General features: G+C 37.4%; 1 protein-coding gene across 1 annotated transcript in view; it reads right to left on the bottom strand.

The window, feature by feature from the left end:
- Nucleotides 1–20,270, bottom strand: part of LOC117435761 (GMP reductase 1) — a 26,732-nt gene extending 6,462 nt beyond the window's left edge. The window contains exons 1-8 of the mRNA XM_034059175.3: nt 19,987–20,270; nt 12,251–12,370; nt 11,758–11,841; nt 10,196–10,369; nt 8,502–8,583; nt 8,211–8,317; nt 5,216–5,258; nt 4,237–4,396 (exon numbers count right to left, since the gene is read on the bottom strand). Coding sequence (XP_033915066.3) covers nt 4,237–4,396; nt 5,216–5,258; nt 8,211–8,317; nt 8,502–8,583; nt 10,196–10,369; nt 11,758–11,841; nt 12,251–12,370; nt 19,987–20,073 — 857 coding nt within the window. The 5' untranslated portion in view covers nt 20,074–20,270. The remainder of the gene's footprint in view (nt 1–4,236; nt 4,397–5,215; nt 5,259–8,210; nt 8,318–8,501; nt 8,584–10,195; nt 10,370–11,757; nt 11,842–12,250; nt 12,371–19,986) is intronic.

Here is a 20,270-nt window from a genome sequence, read left to right as displayed (position 1 = left end):
TTGTCATTAAGTTACATTAGTCAGTACAACAAACATGCCGGGCAGCGATGAGAGAAAAGTACAGCCTAGCTAGTTTCTCTGTGGTCAGATAGAAATGTTCAGGAAGATCTGCAGTCGTGCATCAGAAATGAGAAAGTTTATGCCCGAATTTCTGACGATTTGAAACAAATGGACATAAACTGTGGGCACGGTATACTTAACTCACACACTCAAAAACACAAAATTCTACAAAAATTCTCATCCTTGACCTTTATTATATTAATATTAAGAAAAAAAATGCAAAAAATAAAACAATTCTAAACTTGTTTACAAAAATAGTCAAACAAAATACTGTAGAGCTGTACCATGCATACAAGTATGGCTCTCATTGCACTCACACAGCTTCTTTTTTTTAAGCACCCAAACAAAAAAACAACTATCCTTAAAAGAGATATCTTTGGCAAATCATATTTTTAAAACCTTATTTTTTCCCCTTTAACTAACTAATTTAACTTCAGTAAGTCGATATAATCAGTAAAATTTGTGGATTATGTTGATTATAAAGACATTCCTGAATATATTTACAAAATATAGCGATACAACATACAGCTGCACCTTTGGTCTATTAATTTTTGAAAACCATTTGTTTGCGTGTCTTTTGGCAAACTGAGTTAATTAATAACAATTAGCACAGCTCAGCTCTGCAGTAGAAAAACAACCTAGGCTCCCCTTAATCACACCGTGAGGGCTCGGTCGTACAGTGGAAAAGAGGCACATGTCACTGGAAATATTCCACATCATTGCTAGAGTGATTTGCTTTGATAATCGTGATATCAGAGTTAACTGATACAAAAGAAACAAGTTAGCTGCTATCAGGGAAGTGTGGGATATATGGGTAAAAACGTTGCCTTTGCTTTACAACCCAGGACCAAATGTTACAGTGGGTCCTAACCCTAAATGTAGACATCAACACAAAGGCGAGAGAAGCGGCTTGACACAGTGGGCTGGGGGAGCTCAACCCACTACACAGACTTAAAGACAGAGACATGGTAACTACACAGGCACACACATTACCATCCACCACACACACACAAAACACAGACAGACACGGGAACACATACAAAACAAAATACTGCAAGCACAATTTAACTGTTTACAAGAAAAACACTTTAACAGCGAGCATCTCCAACTGTCCCACAGGCCTCTGCAGCAACTATTTCCATAAGGCGGTCTTTGGGCTGCCAGGCCAGCCCTGGCTTGCTGTGCCATCCCCTAACATAAAAGAGTAAACGCTATGCAGAGAAAAATCATTGATCAATTCAAGGCTGTTTCAACTTGTTTGGAATTGCACTGGGTCAATATGGCCTGAAGCATAACAGATGTACAGTAATAGCAGCATTAAATAGACTGGTTAAATATATATATTTTTCTAGCACATAAGACACAGAAGAATACAAAATGCATCAAAAATGAAATTAACGCAGACAGAAAATGCACAAAAGACCCCTTGACTCCCTTATAGTTATAGCTGAATTCTGGACTGGCTCTGGCTCAGAAAACGATATGTAATGCCTGTAAAAAAATCTGTCAAACTTTTTATAATTAACTGAAGATGGGTTTCATTTTGCAGCAGTTTCATGGATTCCCCTGCTGACCTAAGCCCTCCCTACCCGGGGGGCGCTCAGCCAATTGTGTGGCGCCCCCTAGGAACCCCCGGTCACGGTCAGCTGTGACATAGCCTAGATTTTAACCTGCGACCTCCAGGCTATACAGCGCATCCTGCACTCCACGCGGAGTGCCTTTACTGGATGCACCACTCGGGAGCCCCTATATTTCTTGATATCATAGTTTAGTCTTCAACAGATCCCCTTGAAATCATTAGAACACTGCCTACAACCTCTAATTGCAAAACATATACTTCACTCCCTTTTTAAGTCAATTGTTCATATTTTTACTTGTTTACAACACACACTGTAGTTCCCGAAGAGCCTGACAAATCTGGAGAGATTGTGGTTGGTTTGCTCCAAAATTGAGCTGACAGGCAACAGCACTTGGCGACACAAGTTACCTTTACGGTCCTGCAGATTCTTCTCTTTGTAGGAATTTCCCTGCCGCTTCAGTAACTACACAAAACCGTTTCCTTTAAGAGGTAAATTAAGGCCTGTTACAGCAACAGCAGTAGCAAACAGACAAACGGTAGTATTGATTTGACTTAACTGAAATACTAACTATAATTTTAATTATGTATATGATTACATTATTATTTGCAGAAGACAATGAAAACAGATTGTTGAGGACTATGAGATACCCTAAGGCTTAGATAATTAGCACAACTGGCTGCCTTGACTCCAAAACGGGATCCTCAATTGAATATTCATGGGTCTTGTTTATCTTCTCAGACAAGCAGACAGGGCCTGGACATCATGCACAGGGTATAGAGCAGCCAACCAAGTCTTTGAGGTTCTCCTCCCTATGGTTTAGTAATAATAATTTTTAAAAACAACAGAGTCGCTTAATCCTGAAGGGGATTATTGGACTATTCTATGGATATTTTGTTCACAATAAGTACCACTAGTAATTGGTACTTCTGTATAAGGGCATATTTATAAACATTATCCTATATATATTAACTACATATACTTAGGACAACCAAACGTGCGAATTTCAACAGAAGAACAAAAATGGGCTGGAGTGCCTTTGGAAGATTACGCATGGTTCTGAAAGGGAAACTACCCTTATGCTTCAAAAGGAAAGTCTTTGACCAATGCGTGCTGCCAGTGCTAACTTACGGATGCGAAACCTGGATCCTCAATGCAAAATGACAAAAAAATTCCAAAAGACTCAACGGAGTATGGAAAGATGCATGCTGGGAATAACAAGAAGAGACAGGAAAAGGAAGGAATGGATAAGAGCGTAAACAAAAGTATGCGATGTTATTATAAGAGAGAAAAAAATGAAATGTCAGTGGGCCGGACATGTAGCAAGAAGAAAAGACCAACACTGGATCAAGGAGATACTGGACTGGATCCCAAGAGATATAAAGCGATCAAGAAGACGACCTCCAGGAAGATGGCAAGATGAAATTAGGAAACACGCTGGAGAAACATGGATGAGGGACGCAGCAGACAGGCTTTTGTGGAAGAATCTTGGGGAGGCTTTGGATTGAAAAAGGCTCAAGATGATGATGATGATGATGATGATGACATATAAAAACAGGCAGTTTCAGAGACCATGATTAGCACTAATCTTGGGCTACCTTACTTAAAGTAACATAAGGCACTCCAAGATTAGTGCTACTCTGGATCTGTGAAACCAGCCAGATATAATATATAATAATATACAATTTATGATTGAAGTAATATTTAAAACCTTTCAATTCTTACTCCTTTATAAGTTATAATTTGTATCTCTATTTTAAATGTGAACTCTTGATAGTTACATATTTTATTTTTAATAACACTGAAGTGTCTAAACTCTCAATACCTGTCATACCACTGCCAAAAAGGTACAAGGCACTGGCTTCATTGTGTAGTCCTATACTGAAAGAGGGATATCAGGGTCATATGCCACTGTCCTTGCTGGAATTAACTTTTATGTGATTCACTGGTTTTCTGCTGAAGTATTAGTTTGAATGTGTTAGGTGTGTTTTTTTTCTCCGTAATTCAATAATTACAGTGAAATGTATTGTTGTTGGAGTTGCAGTGTTATTATTATTTATTTCTTAGCAGACACCCTTATCCAGGGCGACTTACAATTGTTACAAGATATCACATTATTTTTACATACAATTACCCATTTATACAGTTGGGTTTTTACTGGAGCAATCTAGGTAATGTACTTTGCTCAAGGGTACAGCAGCAGTGTCCCCCACCTGGGATTGAACCAACGTCCCTCCGGTCAAGAGTCCAGAGCCCTAACCACTACTCAACACTGCTGTTATGCTACTTGAGAATTGCACTGCAAGAGGTAACCTCTTATTTTACTGATTTGGACCTATTACAATATGAAGCCTATTTATAAGGCAACAATAATGGAAGCTTGTTCAAATTGTTAATGTGTCGATTTTACTGTAAATAAAATGCTTTATATATTCCTAATGTTGAAGAAAGATGGCGGTATAAGTTCATATAAATTCAGTAGTAGTAGTAATAGAACGAAAGTAAGGGATGAAGTAGCGTACATAATAAAATATTAACGGTTTAAGTCTTTCAGTTAAAGAAACCTAAGAAAACAGTGCCTAAACTACCGATCACTGACCTGTACTCAGCGACACCTCCCACATATTTCTTCATGGCGGTATCGGAGCTCATCCCATAGAAGAGCTTCATCTTTTTGCCATTCTTCTCAATGACCTCCCCTGCACACTGATCATGACCGGCAAACATCCCTCCTAACATGACAAAATCAGCTCCCGCGCCTACGAGACACAAACACAAAGAAACAGGTTGTATGTGTTAGCAATGGTTTTCACATGATGAGCTTCCACAGTGGTGTATAGGGGTAACTGTTCCCACTCAAATATTTCAATCTATATGCTGTTATATGTAATTTCTGTGTTCTTTTATTGCAGCGTCCACTCAGGGCAGGATGTTTTGAACAGCTGATTGAAGCATATTCACTGCAAGGGTCTTAATGATTTCTTACAGCTGCACTTTTTGGCTTTATAAAAGGCATATTCACAGTTCCTACAGTAGGTTGCTATGTTATCTGTGTTGGACTCGACTAATACTAATTTGTGAAAAGTGGAAGGCATTTGTCCATACGGCTCCAAATGACTGGAGCAGTGTGAGTGAGCAAAATAAAGCCTACCCTTGTAACAATACGTTTAAGAGCATACTAAGAGGGTTCTGATATATGAGATAGTATGTGAGCAAATGTAGAGACGAAACCCTCATAAAAGATAAGAACAAGCCCTTATAAAAGTTTACTGTGGTGCACAAAACTCACATTAAAAAGATTGTATGACAGAGGCTAACATGATAAATCTGTGATAACTATGGGAAAGCACTGTAAAAGAGTTACTATGCAAAATCAACTTTTACACCTATCCTGCCACATTCAGGTTGCGTGTCTTATTGCCCAGATGCAAATCAAATCAGCAGCACTAGCATTCAAAATGCATGACTAATGACCAGAATGACTGCCAACATTATTCACCCAAGATCACCCCACTACTGAGATGCCACAACTGATTCCCATTACACACCAAGTTCAGATTTACACATTAATAACTTACCAAAGGCTTTGGCGACATCACCTGGGCAGCTGCAACCCCCATCCTTTATATATAAATACAACACAAATAGTTTTAGCACTTTACAGATACAAGACAAAACCACCGTCAGATAAAGACTGTACATTAGGTGTTTTGTTTTTCATGTAAAAGTCCAGCATTATTCCTAAAAATTCCAATGTAATTAATACATATTTGTTAAAACAAAAAAAAACTACCAACAGATTAATTCTCTCTCAATTATTTCATAATTTAGGAATCAAATAGTTAACTGGTAACTAACATTTTATTTACATTTTTAACTATAGCCCATGATCCATATTTGCTAAGCTCTTGCTCGAGTTAAATGTTTGCAACCCTTTAGAAACAGGTACTATATAAAAAGGTGTTAGCGTACAGTACTTGGTTCAAATAAGTTACTTTCATGATACTACTACTTACTACTCAAGCAAGTACTATAGCAGCAATAATAGTCTTTGCGTTTATTAAGTAGTGATTAAGTAATAAGTACATATTAATACAACTGAATGAGCTTGTAATTCAGCCCCTTGTGTTTTTGTCAATTTGCAAAATGCCATTGCGCTTTCAAAGCCCCATATACCACAAGGCTTTCCTGCCACACTATATTAACATCGGCTATATCAATCATACAAACCACACAGTTTGAGATAGTATCTTTACAGCTTGTGCACAGCTATATTCCAGAAAGTTCCATTACAGGAGTGGCCCAGTAAAAAATAGCTGTTACATTGCCACATTGTTTAATTCATGTTTACAAACCACTGGATTGCGGATGTACGCACCACCCCCCGGGTGCTTTCTTTTTGTTCACAAACCCCTTCTAGTTTACTTTTCTGGTTTCCTTTACATCATTCAACAAGTTGTCTTTTTTATAATTACCAGTTATTTTTCTCTTATCAGAACAGGAACCAAAATATGTTTGAATCAATTTAGACAACAAGTGTGGGTTTACAAAAATAGAAACACTATATGCATTTTAGGCTTAAACTAGCCTCTTTTTTTCAACTTTATCCCCAATTTGAAAGCCCCAGTTTCAATCTCTTCACTGCTTAAATCCACTTACCCTGTGGGCCCCCAGAAAAAGAAAGAAAATATGCACTGTGTGTGGAGGGCTCATGAAGCTTTCAGAAACATACTGTACATAAATATTTGGAATGTTTTATAGATACAAAAGAAAAAGGGTGAAATGACTATTCTGATTCACCATATTTTACAGTATCCGATTTAACATTATCAAAGATGAATGATGACTGATTATAAAGGGTTTTATTTTTCCAACAGCCTCTCTTCAGTATACCATCTTTGGTTACAGTGGCCCAGCACATTCAATATTTACCCTTTTCCCTTTAAATTAAGTAAAGGTAATTATATTGAAAAGACTATTTGAACAGGAGAGACCACAAAGGCATTACCCTTTTCATAGCTGGCACAGAACAAGAATGCTTTTAGAGCACCACCTAGCAACAAGCTATGAACACATGCTGGGACAAGAGCAGAATGTATTAACATGCAGTTTTATTTTTAGGCACACAGCATTTGCCGTCTTCTTCATTTGATATATTTTTCACTATAATACTGTGTTTTGTATATATGCATACATTTGTTTTAAAATTTAGCACTTGCGGGTCAATTGTGTTTTCTTTCAATGAAAAGCATCTAAAATGCTCTAATTCACTAATACCTGTTTAACATTTTGCAATACAATAAGTGGCACTGAATAACTGGAATTTACCTTGTGATACTGATTGCTGCATCACTGGCAATAGGTACCGATTGTATTTCATGTGTTAATAACATCTATTAAACATTGCATTTAAAATGTGGTATTTTTGAAGTTGCTAACCCCCAATATCATTTCCCAATTATTAAATGGTTGGAAGACAGTAATAATAAAATACTGTGGAACTATCACAATATCGCCGTCATTTTGTAGTTTATTTGGGGTAACATTTAGCGTTGCACTCTGCTTCATCATTTTAGGTTACTGCTCCAAATACTCCAAATCCATAAATTGCAAGGTAAGAAACTCAATTCAATAGTCAAAAGTTTCAACTAGTGTCTTCATAACCCTGACGAATACTTACCTAAGTGTATACCTGCAAATGAAGTATAAGCGATTAATAGCTCCCTTTACTTCTATGCTGGTTATTCAATCTGAACAGTAGGTATTAAAATGACATTAATAACCCAAAGTAACTGGGGTTTGTAACGTAGTTACCATTTCTCTAATGTACGACAAACCAGCATATGTTATACTGAGAAAAATAGTAAATAAATCAAAAAATTATAATGAAAAAATAAGAAAACAATACCAAGCCCTGGCGGGAAAAGATCATTAAAAAAAACATTTTTCATTTACTTTGTACCAATTTCTGCTTTGGTCATCACATCCTGGTGACTTTTAAAAACTCAGAAGTTTGAAGCACACCTGCGGACTCTATATAGCTCTGGAATACCAGAGTGTAGCCATTGGCATGACTCCCTGCAACCCTACCTCTGGAGGATTTAAGGAACCCCACATGTGTTCTATGTAGTGTTTTTTACTAAAGAAAAGAACACTGCATCACAATTCTGCACTTACCACTCTGAATTGTAAAAATAAAAACTCTTGTTCTGTACCAAAGCTCCTTGTTATACTGCAATGCACCAGCAGGTGGAGGTCAAGGTGATATTTCTAGGCTGCTACCAAGCATCGCAGACTTATCAGTAAAATATATCGTGACCCACAAAAAATGATTACATTTGAAGTATTTGAAAAGCATTTGCAAATGTTGTTACTACATTTATAAAATGATCTACAATGCTTTACTAACACTTCTATTAGACATTAAGTATTACAAAAAAGAAATGACACCTTGTCGAGGGGGCTTCTTCAAAAATGGGTTTTGATTAATTCTATTATCAAATTTAGAATGTTGAAAAAATACCAGTTTGGCTTCCTTTTGATTTTTGTCTTACACATGAGTGATACACTTACAGAGATGATGTGTCCTTTCAGCCCGTGTGCAGAGTCAGAGCACTCAATCACAGCACTCAGCTGGGGGTATCCCACCCCTGTCTTTATACGAGTGGTGCAGACCGAGCCTGGGGGGAAAAAAAACGCAGAACAAAATAACGTTGAAGGTGGGGTTATAAACTCAAGAAGTTGCGGATAACATTTCAAAACATTTTGTTTAAAAAGACATTTGCAACAAGACACAATTAAACATCTAAGCAGTTGAAGCCATAAAAGGGTTGAATGGTTAATTTATTTAAAACAGTTCTGTACCTGGTCCAATGCCCACTTTAATAATGTCAGCTCCAGAGAGAATAAGCTCCTCGACCATCTCTCCTGTCACCACATTGCCAGCCTGAATAAAAAAAAAAAGTGTTTTTTTATTGTTTTTGGGTTTTTTTTTACTAAAAAGGATGGATGGATTACTTACCCAATCTTTAACTCACTTTGTCTAATCCATCAGATGTTAACAAGAAAAAAACTACAGTGGATATAGGTGTGTAAAACAGGTGGTTTTAAATTTTAAGATAGTGGAACTGTATTAAGATTGCTGTTTAGATAAAATTGGTTGTGTTGATATGTAAGTTATAAGATGAGTCTTCAAATTTTTCTCCACAATTCTTATTACACAAGATAAACTGCAAAATACACAGAATAAAAAGAGAAATAACTGAAAGGCCAAAATAGTATGCTGTGGAAAAACAGTGGTAAAAGGCTTATGAAATAACACATTGGGCTCTATTCACAAAGCTTCAACACGGGTATTTAAAGGCTGTTTTATGAATTTAGCAAAGGTTGATATTCATTTCACAAAAATGGCTACTCCCTTATAAAAGTTTACCATGTTGGCAGCAGATAATGTTCGTCGTCTCCTTTATGCTATCCATACAGCCATGGACATTGAAGCCTCGTGAGCTGTCCTCTCACTAGATGCTGAAAAGGCTTTTGATCGCCTGGAATGGGACTATACTTGGTCGGTCTTAGATCACATGGGATTGGGGACAGGGTTTATCAAAATGATTAAAGTTTTATATGTGAATCCATGGGCACCTTTTTTCATATGATCTGGGAATGTCCGGATATTCTGGGGTTGGATTTGTTCAACTTTGTCAACTATTCTCGGAAAGAATATTCCTTGTTCCCCTATAGTCCTTTTGTTGAATGATGACTCATCACTTGATCTGTCTCTACAGCAGATGTGGATTTGGCTGGCTGGTCTTACTGCTGCTAAAAGGATGATTGTCCTGTGCTGGTAGCCTCCGCATTCTCTGCCCTGGTGTCAGTGGACCCTTACTTTTCTTGACATTATCTATATGGAACTTTCCTTTGCTCGGGTCTGTGGGGTCAGGGAGGGGACTGTACAGGTTTACCACGGCAGACACCATTAAATCATTGATAAGCTCATCCCCAGCTATCATTGATTGAGATGGGATTTCAGGGTCCTTTGGGGGATGGAGTGGGAGGGAGGTTGCTACCTGGGGAGGGGAGACTGGGATGGGGAGGGGAGTGGGATGGGGAGGGGAGTTCGGGGGAAATATGTGATTGCTAACTGTTTTATTGTTTTGTTCATTTCTTTCAAATGTGATCACAAAAAAATTAATACAAGTTTACCGTGGTATTTTTGCATTTCACCATGCTTTTCCCATGGTTATACTATGCATTTACAATAGTGGTTTGCCATGTTTATTAATATCCTTTACCATACCTTGTTATTCTTTACAATACTGAGCTGTGCTTTACCACGCTTTCACTGTGCTTTATTACACTTTTACTATGGAAAACTTTTTATCAGGGCTTTAACAACAATCTAGAACAGTTTAATGAACACAGACTTAAAAAAGAACAACATTCTTCAAATAGCTAACGAGTTAAAGCTTTGTAAATAGAACAGCTTGATATTATAAAATATTAAATATTACTTCATATTACCCATTTCGAGAGCCTATCATCCCTAATAATCTGCCTACCATGATGGTGTGAGTGGGGAATTTGCCTCGGACAGTTTTCACAAATTCCACAAAGTGCTCGGAGTAACCGTTTGCAACATCGAGACAGATGTACTTTATTTGTGGGACCGCCTCCAGGATACTGCACAGCTTCTCTAAGTCGGCCTTCCCACTGCCTGAGCTTGCAGCCATGTGCTAGAGGAGAAAAAGGCAGAACTTAAAGGAGTGCCAACCAATGCTTTTGAATCCAAATCCATCAGCTTTTATAACACTCTTAATGCTCAGTCTTTGGTTTTTCACTTTTTTGTTATTTAGGGTTTTTTACATTAATTATGGACAAGTAACATTTTCAGACATAAGTCGTTCGATAAACTGCTGCATCCTGGTACTTTTTCTGAGGGTCACCTTTCATCTTTTCATCTATTGTGTTGTTTTTAAAATATCTGCATGTTGCAAATTAAAAGTATAAAATGCAAATCACCAAATGATCTTCAGCAGAAGAAAAGGCGAACCGATCATATTGCTTGTTTAGCACTCTAAAAGACATTCAGCGAGTGAAAGAAAGCTACCTTTAACCATGCTTGTAGAAATTTGATACAGTGTAATTATTACTGTAATTACTGTAATTAACCTTTCCGAAATACTGGTTTTTCATATGTATTGTATACTGTACATTAGCCGCTCCCATGGCAACTTTTTGTTTTTATTTACACTTTATACTAGAATAGGTAAGGTGTACAGTACCCTGTGTTCTTGTTATCATAGCCAGTGAACCACTATAATGTGAACAAGTACTGATGGATTTTAAATTCCAGTTTGTTTTGGAATAACGAGGGCAAACATTAGCCAATCATTTAGTCCACTTAGGTGGCAGCTTACATTAAAAATGTTACTGAAAAGTATTGACTCCAATGCTGATAAATGTTTAATACTGGACGCCAGGCTGGAGGGAAGTTTAAGTTAACATTCCTTCTGGCAAAGGTAAACATTTCTGGTATACTTACAGAATTATGATGGTTTATAAATCAGTCTGTATTTGCACGGACTGGCATTCTTTAATTGTAAATGGGGGGAGTGGCCTACTGTACCAAGCATCCACATGCAAATGACACACAGTAACATGCGGTGAGACTCAGTGGGATCCAAACAACATCACAGTCAATTTCTATGATTTGGGGGGATATGAGTTCATAACAGGAAGTGCACTTTTGCTGTCAACACTCGACAACATATTGAATTATTCCCTGCTACTGGAAACGATGGCAGCCCAAGTATGGCCACAGTTGAGACTCAGTACTTAAACCCAAGATGTCCGTAAGTGTCTGGTCAGTCCTGAAAATTAACTTTTTTATTGTCCAGACTTAGCAGCTGGTAGGTTATGTGCTACTATACATGGCACATTTGCTGTATAGTCATGGTTTTAATGAGAAACAGAGATAATCAATTTTTTTGTAAATGTTGCCTGCCGTACATTTATCATTAACATATAACTTGCCTAATTGCTCATCGCTATAATGTGTGAGATAACACTGTAGTATACAAACCATCTTCAATTGAATTAATATTGAGGATTTTGTACATACCTCTAAACACTCTGGGAAGTTGACTGCAAACGTTTTCCACTCTTCCACTGAGTAGTGTTTGTGCATAGCAATGAACAGTGCATGCTGCATGGAAACAATGGTGAGGTGTTAAGAATCAAAGTTAAAATAATAAAGTTAAAATAATCCAAGACCAGGATTCGTTCCTATAGAATGACTAACCCTGCTCGCCAGTGCAGCCTTTACTGAATGAGCAACTGGGGTCCCTAACATTAACAACAACAATACAAAATATAGTGCAAGACGATTCCCAAAAGAGCAAGTTTATGATTTTAGGGAAACCGTATCAATAAGTTAACTGTTTATTTTTAAGCTTTTTGTTGTTTATTATTTACTGTCAGTTCGCCTTTTATAACTTTATACATTTAAAATGTCAAATAAGTGGTTTAGAGTAATTTAACACTATCAAAACTATCTTTGACGTCAAGAATGTTTCTGCAGTCATGAAGGCACACAGAAAGTGGGCAGCACCTACTTTACTTAAAACCTGTGCCATTTCAAAGGTCCCAGTCGTGTCCATGTTTGCTGCAATGATAGGGATTCCAGTGTACGTCTGCTTGGAGTTGCGGAATGTGAAGGTCCTCTGCAGATCCACCTGTGGAGAAAAAACTGTTACTATAGCAGTAGTATAAACCAAATCTTGCACACATTGTAAAACTTCAGACCTGTCACTGATATTACTGAAGAAGGGGTGGCTAACACTAAGTATTGTGCAATTGACTTCATTGACTAAAGACAACACAAGGCACGGATACATCTCTCAATCCATCTGTAGAAATAAATACAATCTATTAATATATAACACTTCAAAGAATGCAAAGAAATATGCAGGTTTGGATCTTTCAGTAGTATACCGTGTCACATTTTGAAAGTCATACCACAAGTCTGATTGAAATGATTGGAGGCACCAAATCCCTGATTCCTGCATTTTTGAACGGTCAGATCCATAATTAAGTAACTAGTATCACTGGGATCTGTTTGGGAAAGTCAGATGATTATTTATTTAAACAATTTTTGTTTATTGTAGAATAATAAAAATCATGTATTGGTTGGAAAATGTAAAACAATAAAGGTTGGGCTAATTGCAAATTGCTTATTTATTATCAGAATACTATTATTGTTTGACTTTTCAAAAGGATGTAACTTTAAACGTGTTCTGAATAAGATATCTTGAACATTTTGTACAATGTCCAGACTTAGCAGCTGGTAGGTTATGGGGCAGCAGTGTGGAGTAGTGGTTAGGGCTCTGGACTCCTTACTGGAGGGTTGTGGGTTTAATCCCCGGTGGGGGACACTGCTGCTGTACCCTTGAGCAAGGTACTTTACCTAGATTGCTCCAGTAAAAACCCAACTGTATAAATGGGTAATTGTATGTAAAAATAATGTGATATCTTGTAACAATTGTAAATCGCCCTGGATAAGGGTATCTGTTAAGAAATAAATAATATTTAAGATGAATATTTTTTTTATAAAATTCTTATTGCGACGTAGTTTTGGGATAAAGTACATTCCCACCTTAAGACTCTACAAATATTGTATACAGTATGTTTTTTTTCAAAACAACTATTATTAAAGCAATCTTTTGAAGGAATGTGCCAGGTTTATAACTTCAGTTTCTTACAGTATTTTCAAGTGAAATAGAGTTAAATCCTAATTTTAAAATGTATATCTGGGGAAATTAGAAATCAGATGACATCCAGAAAACAACCATTTCACTTGAAAATTAAGTATGCCAGCCACACAAAGTTACACAACACTAGTGTGATTGGGATTTATATCCAGAGACAGATTCAACAAAAATATGAATATGATTCATTAAGCCTAACACAAGCCAGAGCTTGACTTGTATATGTTTTGTCACAACTTGTAATGCCCTTTGGCTCAGGGGTAGTGTCTTTTAATGATTTATTTCTTATAAATCACAGAATTCCCACGCTATAGTGTACACTACAGATGGGACATTATTCAACCATGTGGTAAGGAAATATAGCCTATAAATCCTGATCTTGACTTCCAAAGTCTGTTTCACATTTAATTAAAAGTTCATCTGGTAGGCATTCATTTATTCATTCAGTTAGCGAAGTTCTTGTAATCCAATAGCTTAATGACTACAATATATAAGAACAGTGTATACTTAATACACCTGTTCTCTCTTGCTTTCCATGCTGTTTAAGACTGATATCTGCTATTAGTTGCTGCTACTATTTCATGTATTATGCACGTTCCACTGTAATTAATGTATTTTGCATTTCTCTGTATTTAAAGTATTATGGATTTTCTTGTTACTGCATCTTGTAAAGCGCTTTGTGATGGTGGTCCACTATGAAAGGCGCTATATAAAATAAAGATTGATTGATTGATTAATAACGGAAGCAATGAAAAAGCTACACAAAATGAAAAAAGGCCTGCAAGACTGCATTGTCTAAGTTATATAAATAACATTCAAAATGTAGTTTTAAGCATATTTGTATACATGTGGACTTTAAGTGTAAGACTGGCCTATAGTGTTTACAACTAAGAGAGAGAACAAATAATGCATTGTGAGCGAGAGTAAAAAGACCAATTTTTACATTTAAATATGCTGTTCTTATCATATTTTCCAATATTGTCCTTACCGTATTATCCAATATTGTTTTATTGATGATTATGCAACATGAAACCATAAATGACCTGCAACTATAAACAAACCCACTTGGTTTGAAGGTCCACCTCCAGGCAGACTAAACAAGATTGCAATAGATTGAACCAAGTCAGGTGTTGGTACTGCTGATTTGCAAATTACTGACAGTAGCAGGTATAAACGAGCAGCCATAGCTGACACAGCCCAGCCATTGTGTGGATGAGACCAACATCGTAACCAGAGCTGACATTCTGACATTTTACCAAGGTCAGACTCAGGTTGCAAGCTTAATAACACTGGCGTATCAAGGATTATGTTGGGGGGGGGGGGGGGGGGGTTGAAATTAATTGAAATTAAGAAAGGAAAGCATGTCATGAACCACAGACATCTGGAAATGGGTCCCTCTTTACCCTCTTTAAATAAAAGACACGTGTTTTGGTGTGGCGCCACAATCATGAGTGTTACAATCTATTAGGCCCCTGCCATCTGTGAAAGCTGAGGTGATCCATCATGATGTGGCCCCTTCTGGCATAGATCTGATGTCACATTTTCAAGGATTTAAAACGGAAATGCAGCACACATCCAAGAACTACCCTGGATTAAACCTCATAGGTTTTATGAGGTCCCAGATTTGTGGACACGTCATTTTCTGTAGCTGTGAGACACATAGTGTATGCAAGACCTTCTAAAGATGGTTCCCAGCAAAGCTCTATGAATTGTTGCAGGAACTCGAGTGAAGAGCAGTAATGGTAAGTGATAGAAACATACCAGGAGCTCTGTTTCCAGTTGCAAGTGGTGTGGTTATGTTGCCTGGTCAGTTTGTAGATGAGGGGTTTGTAACTTTGAGGTTCTACTGTAACCGAAAAGTCATTAAAGTCCCACCCCTCACACTCCAGAAGTGTGTACACATTTTCCAATAGGTGGCGTAGCCACAGATACACAGACAAATAAAGTTTACCGATTGACCAGTATGTTTATTTATGATGTGCCAAGTCAGAGCTTTTAATTAATCACTTCCACCCAAACATGTTGCTTTAATGTGATAGATGTCTGATTTATTGATGGTTGTTTCAATTAAGGCTGTAACACAGGTGTTTAAATGCACCTGTGCGAATGAAACTGCAACAAAGGTGTCATTTTCTCTGTTTGTTTCTGCCAATACAGTATGTGCTAAACCTCCCCTTAAAGTACCTTTTTATTTTCTAAAATGAGTTAGGAGACTTTGCAGTTTAATGTGAGGTGGTATTTTATTGGAAAGCAATGCCGTTAATGTACTGTGAACTTCATTGTGTGAATAAACAATTAAAACCACCAGTGGATTAACAGTTTTGTTTTGGATGGAACATCAGAAAGCTCATGTGGAATACAAATACATGCTGCTGTGGAAACCCTTTCTAGTTTCCCTAAGGTTTAATTGACCTGTAAGATCTGGCCATGGTTTCCTTGCAGATTTTTTTTACTCCCCTCTGTTTTGTTGTGACTGCTTGAATTATTTTCATTTTTTCTAGCATATGCATCTCTCTCATTTCAATATGTTTTCTGTATGATGATTGTGTTATTATTTTGGAGGGCGCACCTCAGTGCGTACAATATTTTGAAAGATGTATTTGGTTACAGCAAGTCCAGATCTCCTTTTCTTTTTGCCTGTTTTTCTTGGTATAGTAGGGTGGTTTCCCATTAACAATACTTTTATTTGGTTAAAGTTTTTAGAATACCTTATTCATTGGCATGAAGTTACAATGGAACCAAAACACCACAAAAACAATTTGTAAAGATGTTCTCATCGTTTTGTGCCCAGAGGTTTAGACATCTGTCACAGGGCGAGCAGCCCTGTACGTATTATTTATTTGTTTATTTTTAAAATGGGGTTTCGCCCTCCGCCCCTGTGCAGATTGTTGCTTTGTTTTATGATTTATTATTGTATTTATATTTATTGACGGTGAAGCGCCATGTGTTCTGTTATTATTTCTGTGTTTAGTTATGTATTTTAGATGACGGCGAGAGCCGTGCGCCGTATGTTTTGTTTATTTAAAATGTGTTCTGGCAGAGGCGAGAGTGGGTACTCATCCTCTGCCAGGAATAATTAAATTAAAAACCTCGTGCAGAAGGTGGCCATCTCCTGAATTAATGAAGTGATTAATTTGTTGCTAAATCGGGAGATGGTCACCTGCATATAAGCCTGCAGCTCTCTGCGCTCTAGGTGGGAGTATGAGGAGCGAGAGTGGAGACAGCGAGGAGAGAAAAACAAAACTAAAAAAATATACAGGAACAGTGAAGGCTACAGCCCAGCCTGACCTGTATTATTTTGCGTTTGTGATTATTTCTTTACCTTTTTTTATTTCGCTCTGTGAGCAAGTCTTTTTTGTTAAAACATTTTATTTATTTTTGCTTAATAAAAACGGCGCCACCGCGTCTCTTAATATTATTTTGAAACTACAGTGCCTGGTGTCAGTGTTTTTAGTTCCTGCCTCTGCCTGACGTCATCGCCCAGCCAGCCTGCCACAACAGGACTGTAAAATCAAGCAGAGCTCCTGAAGCAACTGCTTATGAAATTCCTGTTGGTGGGCTGCAGATAAAACAAGAACAGAATAGCTGTGGCATTAAAAACATAAGTTAAGGGAGATGAGAAAATGTGTGCAATCAATTTCTGCAGTATTAATTGGATCCATTTTTTTCATTGCATGGTCCGTCTAGCAGGAATGACAGATCGCATAGGCGCTGAGTGCTTACTATACACTTTATCATTTTTTCAAAAGAAATATTGATTGAGAATGCTTGACTATTGGTTCTTATCCTGGGTTTGGTTTACGATACAGCAAGTCAGCATTCGTGACCGTAATGAACTGCTATAGATTGAGTAGCCACGTGTTTTGTTTTTCTACTTAAAGTACTCAAAACAATACTGCCTACTACCTCTGGTCTGCCTTGTATACAATCCAGAAATGTGTGCTTGTAGGTTCCTTATTCTGCTGTGAACATGGCCCCTGGACCAGTGAAGGATTTTGATTTTGAAATACAACACATAGCGTATTCCAGGGGGACACACTAGTATACTATTAAAATAAATACTGAAAGAGGACATTGTTGCATTGACAAGAGTTAAATTGATTTTAAAAAATGTTAGCACTAAACTTGAACTCGTTAATGTTAACTTATGGGCGCATGAAACTAGCAGTTAGAATTCACATTTACTTTTGCATTAAATACCATATTACATTTGTTATTTGGGATGTTCTTGGTTGCAGGTCGTGCACTTACCTTCAGTAATTGACTGTTTGCTCCAGAGTCCAGTAATAAAACAAATACTAATACCACTATCTGAGAGCTGTTTGTTTTGGCTAGACTCTTGTGTGTTGAGATTTGAACGACCTCTGATAACAGGTTTGTATGAGATAACGTATCTATATCCCTCGGAAAAACAGAGAATTTACATTTGTCTTTGTTCAGCAATGAACACATGGAAATGTCTATATGACTGTCTAAAACAGTGGTCCCAAAGATGTGTCCATGGGCAAATATGACCAGAGTGTTGTGCCAGAGACGGCAGGTGACATTTTATGCAACACTGCAGCACAGATGGTATGGGAACTGTCCAACCCAATCTACTACTCTGTGTTCTCAAGCTCTGCTTTTTTGCTATTTCATATATATGTATTTTAATGTCCTTTTATTTCACATCTTGGAAGTAGTTAGTTAAATTCCAAAACAGAGAGACGATCACGTCCTCAACCTTATGAGAAATACACAAATGTTTCTTTGGTCAAAAGGAATGTGAGGACCCCTGGTCTAATAGAACAGAATCCCACCACAGAACACAGAACACTGAACCCCTGGTCTAATAGAACAGAATCCCACCACAGAACACAGAACCGCTGGTCTAATAGAACAGAATCCCACCACAGAACACCGAACCCCTGGTCTAATAGAACAGAATCCCACCACAGAACACCGAACCCCTGGTCTAATAGAACAGAATCCCACCACAGAACACTGAACGCCTGGTCTAATAGAATAGAATCCCACCACAGAACACTGAACGCCTGGTCTAATAGAACAGAATCCCACCACAGAACACAGAACACCGAACCCCTGGTCTAATAGAACAGAATCCCACCACAGAACACAGAACCGCTGGTCTAATAGAACAGAATCCCACCACAGAACACCGAACCCCTGGTCTAATAGAACAGAATCCCACCACAGAACACCGAACCCCTGGTCTAATAGAACAGAATCCCACCACAGAACACAGAACACCGAACCCCTGGTCTAATAGAACAGAATCCCACCACCGAACACAGAACACCGAACCCCTGGTCTAATAGAACAGAATCCCACCACAGAACACGGAACACCGAACCCCTGGTCTAATAGAACAGAATCCCACCACAGAACACCGAACCCCTGGTCTAATAGAATAGAATCCCACCACAGAACATTGAAACTGCAAGTGCTAAACACCAGGGGGCGCTTGCATAAAGATAGACAAATGGCTTCGGCTGGCCAATTTTCAGTTAGACTTGCACAAGACAAACTAGTTTAAGGAAATTTAGTCAAAAAAAACTGAATGGTGGACATTTTCAGAAAAGAGGTTTTATGGCAAAACTTGTTTAGTCAAGGCATCTGGTTATTTAAACCTTGTATATTGTTGTTATTGTTATTGTCAGATCAGTATCAGCATTCATATATCCAAATATCTATTGAAAATATTCAAATATCTGTGGAGCAACAATCTATTTGGCTAAATAGATATTTATTTATTATTTTTTTTAGTTCTTCTGTTTCCCTTACATGATAATAAACATCAAGGTCTGTAGATGATTTGTACTGGTCCATAATGTAATTAATCATGCACCGCCCCCTTGTTCCTAACCATTTTACATGACAACAATTGCGTATTATAAGGAAACCGTATAAAAATGTAACATAAAGAAGTTATTGAGCACATGAGAAAGTTGGTGAAGTGTGTCTGTTTAACGTGTTGCTTGTGACGGTAAGCATTAAGATATTATAAAAGCCGGTATGTTGAAGCAGCTTAATCAAAATTACACAAACCCATAAAACAACATATGAAAAACTGATACAAAACAATACTAAACGAAGCAGCTTTGCTCTGTGGAATGCTACAGCAAAGTCAATGAGTCCTTGGAGCTTCTATAATTTTCATTTCTATTTTTATCAGATTTCACTGTTCCACATGCTTGTATATTAGTTACTTTACATTGACACTTCGATTTTAGTTTAACCTCTAACCCTGTTACCAGATCAATTATCCATTAACACTGTGAACCCAAGGCAAGGCTGTGCATTAGCCTTCTATTTTAATAGTGTAATATTACAGTTTTAAAGGGACCATGCAGTAACAGTCAATTAACTTACTGTTACTAGAAAGGCAATTCCTAAATAAACAGTGCAGCAACGTGTGCACTTCTTTCTTGCTTTCTAAAACGCAGGCATATATATTACATTAAATAATAATAATAATAATAATAATAATAATAATAATAATAATAATAATAATAATAATAATAATAATAATATAGACCTGTCTTGATGTTGTATACTATTTTGCCAAAAAGAAAGAAACTCACCTCAGATCTGCTTTTAAGACTACTTCTTTTAGGTCTAACCAGGACATCTTTAAAGTCCAATTTGAGGTCTGCATCCACTCTCGGCATGGTTATCAGTTTGTGAATAATAATTTCCCCCTTTGTGTGCCTCGATAGTCACTGGTTTAGAGTTCCGGCATCCAAAGCCTGTCCTCTTTGTAGAGAAAGTATTTATAGTGAAGGAGAGGATGTCGGTATCCAAACCTCCCATTGCTTTATTTGGAGAAGCCTGCTTTGCCAAGTTGCATAGCTACAATCCTTCTCAA

Source organism: Acipenser ruthenus, chromosome 3, assembly GCF_902713425.1.
Source record: "Acipenser ruthenus chromosome 3, fAciRut3.2 maternal haplotype, whole genome shotgun sequence".
Taxonomy (NCBI): Eukaryota; Metazoa; Chordata; class Actinopteri; order Acipenseriformes; family Acipenseridae; genus Acipenser; species Acipenser ruthenus.
This window is presented reverse-complemented; position numbering and strand designations above follow the sequence as displayed.